General features: G+C 41.4%; 1 protein-coding gene across 1 annotated transcript; it reads left to right on the forward strand.

Moving 5' to 3' along the window:
- Positions 1–2468: 2468 nt before the first annotated feature.
- ZNF230 (zinc finger protein 230) lies at positions 2469–7774 on the forward strand. Its single transcript, XM_030797582.1, has 4 exons — positions 2469–3235; positions 4922–5048; positions 5216–5302; positions 6396–7774. The coding sequence occupies exons 1-4, from the start codon at positions 3221–3223 to the stop codon at positions 7589–7591; spliced, it is 1425 nt and encodes a 474-aa protein (XP_030653442.1). The 5' UTR covers positions 2469–3220; the 3' UTR covers positions 7592–7774.
- Positions 7775–9845: the final 2071 nt, after the last annotated feature.

Raw genomic sequence — 9845 nt, forward strand, 5'->3', positions numbered from 1 at the left:
TAAATTTAGGTCACACTGTGGCTCTGTGAAGTATTGCTTTTCTGTTTTAAAGATGAGAGTGAGACACAGGGTGCATAGCACCCAACTAGTGAGAGGTAGAGCTGGGGTTGGAACCTAGGCAGTCCAGGTCAGAGCCTGAGTTGATCATCTCTTGGATACATTCTCATTGAGGCAGAGGAACTAGCTGGAATCGTGGGGAAAGCAAGTTAGGATCTGATTGAAAGGACTTTGAGAGCAAGGCTCATGGGCTTGGACGTCTTGGAATTTTTAAAAATTTCTCAACTATGTTGTTTGATGTTTTCCAAGTATTTCGTATTGTTGTGGAACTGTATCATTGTGGAGAAGTCTGAAATGCGAGAAATGAGAGTAGAAAAACTTTTTAAATTACCCACGAATCGAAGATGTAAAGATAGTAACTGTTAAGCTTCTAATTGATTTCTTTTTAGTCTTTCTTTGTGTCTATTTCTATATTTGTTTATAAACATTTTTTTAAAAATTGTTATATTTTAATGCATTTTCCCATATGTCTTTTAACTACAGAAAATTTTAAATACTGCTAATAGAGACTAAACTAGTGAGGCTGGTTGCGGTGGCTCATGCCTATAATCCCAGCACTTTGGGAGGCCAAGGCAGGACCTCACTTGAGGTCAGTAGTTTGAGACCAGCCTGGCAAACATGGTGAAACCCCATCTCTACTAAACATACAAATATTAGCCGGGCGTGGTGGCACATGCCTGTAGTCCCAGCTACTCCAGAGGCTGAGGCAGGAGAATTGCTTAAACCCGGGAGGTGGAGGTTGCAGTGAGCCAAGATCACGCCACTGCACTCCAGCCTGGGCAACAGAGTGAGACTCAAAAAAAAAAAAAAAAAAAAAAAAAAAAAAGAATAAACTAGTTAACTGCCATATTATATAATGCTCAATTTTATTATTCCCATTATCCTTGTGACTATTTCCTGATATCTAAAATATTTTCGCCAGGCGCGGTGGCTCACGCCTGTAATCCCAGCACTTTGGGAGGCTGAGGCGGGCGGATCACGAGGTGAGGAGATCGAGACCATCCTGGCCAACACGGTGAAACCCCATCTCTACTAAAAAAAAAAAATACAAAAAATTAGCCGGGCGTGGTGGCGGGCGCCTGTAGTCCCAGCTACTCCGGAGGCTGAGGCAGGAGAATGGCGTGAACCCGGGAGGCGGAGCTTGCAGTGAGCGAGATCGCGCCACTGCACTCCAGCCTGGGCTACAGAGCGAGACTCTGTCTCAAAAAAAATAAATAAATAGAAAACAATAATAAAATAAAATATTTTCATTTTTATATCATTTAAAAGCTATAGAAAAGTTGCAAAAATAGTATAAGGAGTTCTCATACTCTATCCAAATTTGCCAATTGTTTACATTTTTCCCGGTTGCTTTGTTGATGACCATCAGCCAAATACCACCAGGAACATAACTAACCAGAGACAGCTGATTATAGCTTTCTAAGCAGCAAGGAAGCCCACATACCATGGTAAATGTGGGGTGTTTTGGTAAGAGGTATTTAGGAAGGGATGGTATAGGGTTTCACATAACATGCTAGATAATATTAGATATTAAATAATATTGTTATCACATATCAGATCTGTTAAAAGACTACTAGTAGTTCTAGTGTTACTCATTAGATAGTGTTGGATAGCATATTACCTAACATCCTGTTATCTAATCTGTAGTTACATATTTAAATTTGTTCAATTTTTCATTTAAAGTCCTATGCCAGGCATGGTGGCTCATGCCTGTAATCCCAGCATTTTGGGAGGCCAAGGCGGGTGGATCACCTGAGGTCAGGAGTTCGAGACCAGCCTGGCCAACATGGTGACACCCTGTCTCTACTAAAAATATAAAAATCAGCCAGGTGTGGTGGCACGCTCCTGTAATCCCTGCTACTCGGGAGGCTGAGGCAAGAGAATCACCTGAACCCAGCAGGCGGAAGTTGCAGTGAGCTGAGATCGCGCCATTGCCATCCAACCTGGGTGACAGAGCAAGACTCCGTCTCAAAAAATAAAAAGATAAAGTCCTTATGACTGTCCCCTGCCCCACCCTTCACCTGCAGTGCCATTCAAAGTCCAGCTTATGCATTGTCTTTAATTGTCACATTCCATAGTTTCTTTAGCCTGGAAAGATTCCACAGTCTTTGTCTTTTATAAACATAGTGGTTTGTTTTTTTTTTAATAGGAAAGTTATTTTGGAGAAAGATGTTCATTTGGAGTTTGAAATATTTCATGTTTAGTTTCAGATTATGTATTGTTGGTAAGGATATTGCACAAGTGATGAGGTTTCCTCTTTATTGCAACATAACAGGGTTCACATGATGTCTGTTTGTCCCTTCACTGGTGATCTCAACTACGTTCACTTGGCCAAGATGATGTCTTTCAGATTTGTCTGCTATAAAATTACCTTTTTAAAAAAAACTAAAGTTTCTTATTGGAAGATACATTATTAGTGGGCATTCTACTAAAGATGAGCTTCTAGTTCTCTTCATTTATTCATTTGTTTGTTCAACTATAAATCTTCCAACAATATGGACTCAGAATTCAGTCTTGTGAAGGTAAATGACATGTGGATTAGCAATTTTTTTCAACTCTATTGAGGTATATTTTACATGAAGCATTCACTGATTTCAGGAGTACAGTGATCTTTAGGAACTTTGTAAAGTGGACTAACCATCATCATAATTCAGTTTAGTTATTTTTCACCCCGGGTTGGACTCTGTGCCCATTTACAATTAAACCTCATTCTCACCCCAAATCTGGAGCAACCACTAACCTACTTTTCCTCTATGTATACATTTGCCTATTCGGACATTTCATATAAATGGAATCATATAATCCATGGATTTTTGTGTCTGGCTTCTTTCTCTTAGCATGTTTCCAAGGTTCGTGCATGTTGTTGCATGAGTTGATACTTCATTCCTTTTAATTTCCAAATTAGATTGCATTATATGGATATGCCATGATTTTTCTATCCATTTACCCAGAGAAAGGCATTTTGGTTGTGCACAGTTTTTGGGTTAGTATGAATAATACTGCTGTGATCATTCATAATACATGTCCATGTTGCTACACAGCATCCCCAGCCACCATTTCACGTCTCTCTTTTTGCTGTCTCTGGCATTTTCCAGGCACAATTCCACCTTCCTTCGTGCTCCATTACTCAGGACTCTGAAGATTCCAAAAAGTAGGAGGAAAAATGACCACATTCAAGGTGAGTAGAGCTCACCTCTCTTGCTATTAAAATTCCATCTTATTGCTCATATTGTCATATATTTTTCTCTGTCTTGGGAAGACTCAAGGAGGAAATGGGCATTTGGGACCTGTTGTGTGCCAGTTGCTTCCTTTGTCTCTTTTTTGTTGACTTTGCATTTGGTTTTTGGTTTGGGTTTTGTTTTGCCTTTTACTGTTACATTATGGAGTAGAAAAATTAGTAGGAGTGAACAGTGCTCCCACTTCTTTACCTCCTTGCTCTCAAATTAGCCTGTTTTTTCTTCTTGTGCTGTTCCTTGTACATTCATAACTGTATTTGTACTGATGATGGAGTTCCTTATGTCAAGGGTGCGCTATACACCAAGATAACGTGTCCTGGTTTTCTTCATACTTGTCCGTCAGTTAGTTAGTCCCCCTTTCTGTGGAGGCCCACATTACACATGCTGGCTCCGTCTCTCTTAGATGCTCCAGGGACCCTCTGACCCACTTCACCCACCTCCTGAGTCCTCTGGCCCCAGGAATGAGCTATTATTTAAGGTGTCGCAATCAGCAGATCACACACCAAGCTCCTGTGTTTCCATATTCTGTCCTCTCTGTCTCAATCCATGCAGCCAGCTCACGTCTGTAGAGGGGTGGCCTGTGTCCCGCTTATCATTCTATCTTCTTTATAAATCATCAAGCTGCTGCCCAGCCTGTGCCCCCAGGCTGCCATCACTGCACTGGGCCAATTTTCCTGGATATAAGTGCGCCCCCTTTGCCAGTCCAGAGTTCTGTCAAATTGGACCCTGCTGCTGCACCAATTCCATGGAACAGGTTCACTAGTTACAGACTTGGCGAGTCCACCATGAGACAGCACACTCATATATGACAAATTACATAAAGCAGATTTATTACATATAGGTAGCAAGGGACAACAGAAGCCTATGATCCACTGTGAGCCAGTCCTCCAAGGCTCAAGAAAGCTGCCTGGAGTGGGTGGAGTCAGGACTGCACATGCCCCATTTGCACCATAGCTGAGGCACCCCAAGAGGCAGCCTGTCCCAGGTTATATGCCTCAGGGGCAACATGACTTACTGAGCAGTTCCTCCCTAACTCAAGATATTATCTTTTATGGATTGGACTAGAACCAAAGAAGGCATAAAAAAAAAGAAAAGATGTTATCTTCCCTAGGAAGGACATTGCATAACTAGCACATTTATGGTTATTCTTGAGACCTGTAAACAAGAAAGTGGGGAGAATGGATCCAAGGCCACTTTGAAATTGTTACCTACAACCTGTTAGTTTGGCAAATACTAAAGAAAAGTGGTAGCATCCAGGGTTTTGGTCTGAGAGAGGAGGACAATAAACCTCATCAAACAAGGTTGAGACTGAATTGCTCATTTTTGCTGGGGCAACTGGGGCAACTGGCAAGATTCATTGAAACCTATATAGGTGTAGCCTAGGATGCACCATTTGGAATCCTAAGGGGTTACTTACAAGGAGACTCAGTAAGTGCACAAAGTAAAAATACAGGAGGTCTTTTTCATGATTGCACTTCTGGTGGAGCTCAGGAAAGTCACTGTCAGGATACAGACAGAATGAGTGGGAAATCTATAAGTTGACCTCCACTTTTCTGCCTGCTCAGTGCCACTCCTCCCCCAGTAGTCCATGGTCATAGGATTGAGGTTATGTATCCTTGATGTTATAGGAGGCAGTGACCTTCAAGGACGTGGCTGTGTTCTTCACTGAGGAAGAGCTGGGGCTGCTGGACCCTGCCCAGAGGAAGCTGTACCAAGATGTGATGCTTGAGAACTTCACGAACCTGCTGTCAGTGGGTGAGCATAGGCACCCTCTGTAGTGGAACATCAGGCCCCAGGAGTGGCTTTGTATCCTAGAGTATTCAAGTTTGTGTATGCAGTGGGAACCTAGATTTCCAGTAAATTTTACCTTGATATTACCTAGAATGAATTGGGATTAAGCACATGACTTTGCATGTTCACAGGGCATCAACCGTTCCATCCTTTCCACTTCCTAAGGGAAGAAAAGTTTTGGATGATGGAGACAGCAACCCAACGAGATGGAAATTCAGGTAAGAAGCAAGCAACTGTGCATCCTTGTACGTGACTTTCCCATTTGTTTTACTTCTGACTGTGCCCACTTATATCACCCTGATCTAAACTGCCCAATCTCTTTCCTGGTTTATTACAACCCCTTTCTGGCTGGTGGTCCTGTTCCCTGCCTTCCACCCTGACGTCTATTTTCCCCAGAGCAGCCAAAATGATCCTTGGGAAATGCAAGTCAGTTTTCCACTCCTTGGTCCAAAAGCCTTTATGGTTTATTAATGTTATTAAAGTTACAACCTCTTTATTGGCTTTTAGAGACCCTGTGGTTTGTTCTTCATCCCCTGCTGCCTCTTGACTACATCTGCCCTCTCCCCCTTGCACCATCTTTTCCAGCCGTGTTGTCCTCCTTGCTGTTACTCTGTCCTGTCATGGACACTGTATTCCCTGTTGCTGGTAACAAATAACAGACTTCACAGATTAAACAACAAACACTGTTGTTCTTTCTGACATGGGGAGGATGGTCTCCCACCCCTCACCCTCGAAAGGAGTGGCTAGCCACAACCCTAAATCATATTGTTTCACTATCCAGAGTGATCCAGAGTTGGCACCCTAACAAACAAAGACACTGTCCTCCAGCATGATATGTCAGGATCCTAGAGATTACCTCTCAGATGCTGAGGACAAAGTCCTGACTTCTTTTTACTCAGGATAACTTCTATGTAAGGATATACAACATAAACACAGATATATAGACTATTGATTTTGTTATTGTTTTTCCTTAAATTTCCCTTTGATTTATATTTCACTATGAACATAATGTTTGAATTTAGTAATTTATCATGCAAGATTTTTGACTGACCAGAAAATTCCTTAGAAATAGTAACAAATGTATATATTATATCAATTTTTTAATTGAGTCTGTTATTTCCATCAAGGATTTTACATATGAGATATGGCGTGGTTATAAATTGGTCACATACAAACCAGAAAACAAGATGCATGGGGAAAACATAAACTGAACATTCATTAAAGTTGAATGCCATATCCTAAGTGTGAAATCTTAAAAACACTGAACAAAGGCTTCATTTGTCCACATCTCTTCATTCTGCGTCCTTATAGGCGGCAAGACTGTTGCGGAAGCAGGACCACATGAAGACTGCCCTTGCCAGCAAATGTGGGAACAAACTGCAAGTGACATAACCCAGTCTCAAGACTCCATTATAAATAATTCTGACTTCTTTGAACAAGGCGATGTCCCCTCCCAGGTTGAGGCAGGACTATCTATAATTCATACAGGACAGAAACCTTCACAGAATGGGAAGTGTAAACAATCCTTCAGTGATGTTGCCATCTTTGATCTTCCTCAGCAGTTACACTCAGGAGAGAAGTCTCATACATGCAATGAGTGTGGAAAAAGCTTCTGTTACATCTCAGCTCTTCGTATTCACCAGAGAGTTCACTTGAGAGAGAAACTCTCTAAGTGTGACATGCGTGGTAAGGAATTCAGTCAGAACTCATGTCTGCAGACTCATGAGAGAGTCCACACTGGAGAAAAACCATTCAAATGTGAGCAGTGTGGGAAAGGCTTCAGATGTAGAGCGATACTTCAAGTTCATTGCAAATTACACACAGGAGAGAAACCTTATATTTGTGAGAAATGTGGGAGGGCCTTCATTCACGATTTCCAGCTTCAGAAACATCAGAGAATTCATACTGGGGAGAAGCCATTCAAATGTGAAATATGTGGTAAGAGCTTCTGTCTTAGGTCAAGTCTTAATAGGCATTGCATGGTCCACACAGCAGAGAAACTGTACAAATCTGAGGAGTGTGGAAAAGGCTTCATTGATAGCCTAGATTTGCATAAGCATCAGATGATTCACACGGGACAGAAACCGTACAATTGTAAAGAATGTGGGAAGAGCTTCAGATGGTCCTCATATCTTTTGATCCATCAGCGAATCCACAGTGGAGAAAAACCATACAGATGTGAGGAGTGTGGGAAGGGCTACATTAGTAAGTCAGGTCTTAACTTGCACCAGAGGGTCCACACTGGAGAGAGACCTTATAATTGTAAGGAATGTGGGAAGAGCTTTAGCCGGGCTTCAAGTATTTTGAATCATAAGAAACTCCACTGCCGGAAAAAACCCTTCAAATGTGAGGATTGTGGAAAGAGGCTTGTACACCGGTCATTCTGTAAAGACCAACAAGGAGACCACAGTGGAGAAAACCCATCCAAATGTGAGGACTGTGGGAAGCGCTACAAGAGGCGCTTGAATCTGGATATAATTTTATCATTATTTTTAAATGATATGTAAGTGTCGTACATATTTATGGGATATGGTATGAAATTTTAATATGTGCATATAATGCGTAATGATCAAATTGATGTAATTAGTGTATTACCATAAACATTTACCATTTCCTTGTTTTGGGAAAATTCAAAATCCATTGTTCTAGCAATTTGAAAAGAAACAATAAATTATTGTTGATTATAGTCACCTTTGGTGCTTTAGAACACTAGAATGTATTTCTCCTATCTGGCTGTACTTGTGTATCTCATTACCCTATCTTTGGCTATCTCACCTAACCCCTACACTTCCTTGCTTCTAGAACCACTGTTTTACTCACTACTTCTATGAAATCAACTTTTTTAGTTTCCATATGTGTGTGAGGATGCTTGGTATTTATCTTACTTCGCTTAGCTTATATTGTTTAACATAATGTCCTCCATAGCTCATCTATGTTGCCACAAATGACACAATTTTGTTTTCTTTTTATGCCCAAAGAGTATTCTATTGTGTATATATGCCACCTTTTCTTCATTTATCTATTGATGGACATATAGGTGGCTTCCGTATCTTAACTATTGTGAAGAATAGTGCTCCAATGAACATGGGAGTGTAGATATCTGATACACATACTGATTTCCTTTGCTTTGGATATACTCAATAGCGGGATTGCTAGATCACACGAATCTTATGCCTCAGAGTCTTGATGCAAGAGCAAAACTATGGAAGTGTGGCTAGGGTGGTATGGCCTCATACCACCTCAGGCTTTAAGTCCTCAGCTGCACCAGAGTGTCCAGATGGGGTTTCACTATGTTGGCTAGGCTGGTCTCAAACTCCTGACCTCAGGCAATCCACCTGCCTTGGCCTCCCAAAGTGCTGGGATTACAGGTGTGAGCCACCGCACCCAGCCAGGTAGTTATTTATAGCAGTGTGAGAACTGACTAATAGACTTTGCCAGTTCCACAGTGCCAAAGGAGAGTTCCTTACAATAATTGCTTGTATATGTCATACTGATTCTGTTTCTCTGGTTGAATGCTGACCAAAAGACATTTTGCCCCACAAGAACTTCTAAAGGAAAAGTACCCTAAGGATGAGTTTTCTAAATTGACTGTGTTTTCTAGAATTGGATTTCTACTCTTACTAAACTTAACAGCACTACTGACTTTATTTCCAGTGCAACATAGGGAACTGGTTGTCAAAGGCATGGTGTGATAATATGCCAAATATCATATTGAATAATCCTAATCAAATGCCTACTGGAATGATTCTGGTGACCATGAATTTGTTAGTTTAGGACACAGTAGACAAACTTATCAGTATAGTAGTATTTCCTGGACACTCCTAGTTGGGCTTCAGAAATTAGGAAAGAAGGCCGGGCACAGTGGCTCACACCTGTAATCCCAGCACTTTGGGAGGCCAAGTAGGGCAGATCACCAGGTCAGGAGATCGAGACCATCCTGGCTAGCATGGTGAAACCCTGTCTCTACTAAAAATACAAAAAAATTAGCCAGATGTGGGGGCACGCGCCTGTAGTCCCAGCTACTTGGGTGGCTGAGGCAGGAGAATGGCATGAACTCGGGAGGCAGAGTTTGCAGTGAGCCGAGATTATGCCACTGCACTCCAGCCTGGGTGACAGAGAAAGACTCCATCTCAAAAAAAAAAAAAAAAAAAGGAAAGAAAAAGATGAGAAAGATGAGGTCAATCACTATGCAGGGCTTAACTTTGCCTTGTTGATCTTGGTATTCGTAGTAAATAAATTGATGGGAAATCTATGATACTGTCACTGGGTTTGTATTGGCAGAAGAGTTCTATTGTGGGGGAAGGGAACTCTAACTGCAACCACGTAACATAGTCACAGCCCTCAAATCAATTCCAAGATATGTCCAGTTTACAAATCCACATTCATTTACATAAAGGGGAGGCCAATGTTAGATGAGTATGGGCCCTGATACATTTCAGAGTTCTCCACAGGAAACCATGGCAGTAAACCTGTGACTGAGTACATAAAAGGAAAAATAATCACTCTTTTGGGCAATGACTGAATCCTTATTGTCAAATGGCATATTGATACGATGATCAGACATGGTGAGTAGAAAGTAGGAACTACACTAGGCATATTAGTAAGACACATGCATGACAGAAAGAAAGAATAAATCCCATAAATATTCATGGGCCTTCCACTTTGGTGAAATTTCCACAGGTTCACTGATGTGGGACTATTGAGATATCCCTTCTAAGGTATAGGACAAGTAGCATACGGTACTTCCTACAACCAAACGAA

The sequence above is a fragment of the Nomascus leucogenys genome, chromosome 17 (assembly GCF_006542625.1).
Source record: "Nomascus leucogenys isolate Asia chromosome 17, Asia_NLE_v1, whole genome shotgun sequence".
Taxonomy (NCBI): Eukaryota; Metazoa; Chordata; class Mammalia; order Primates; family Hylobatidae; genus Nomascus; species Nomascus leucogenys.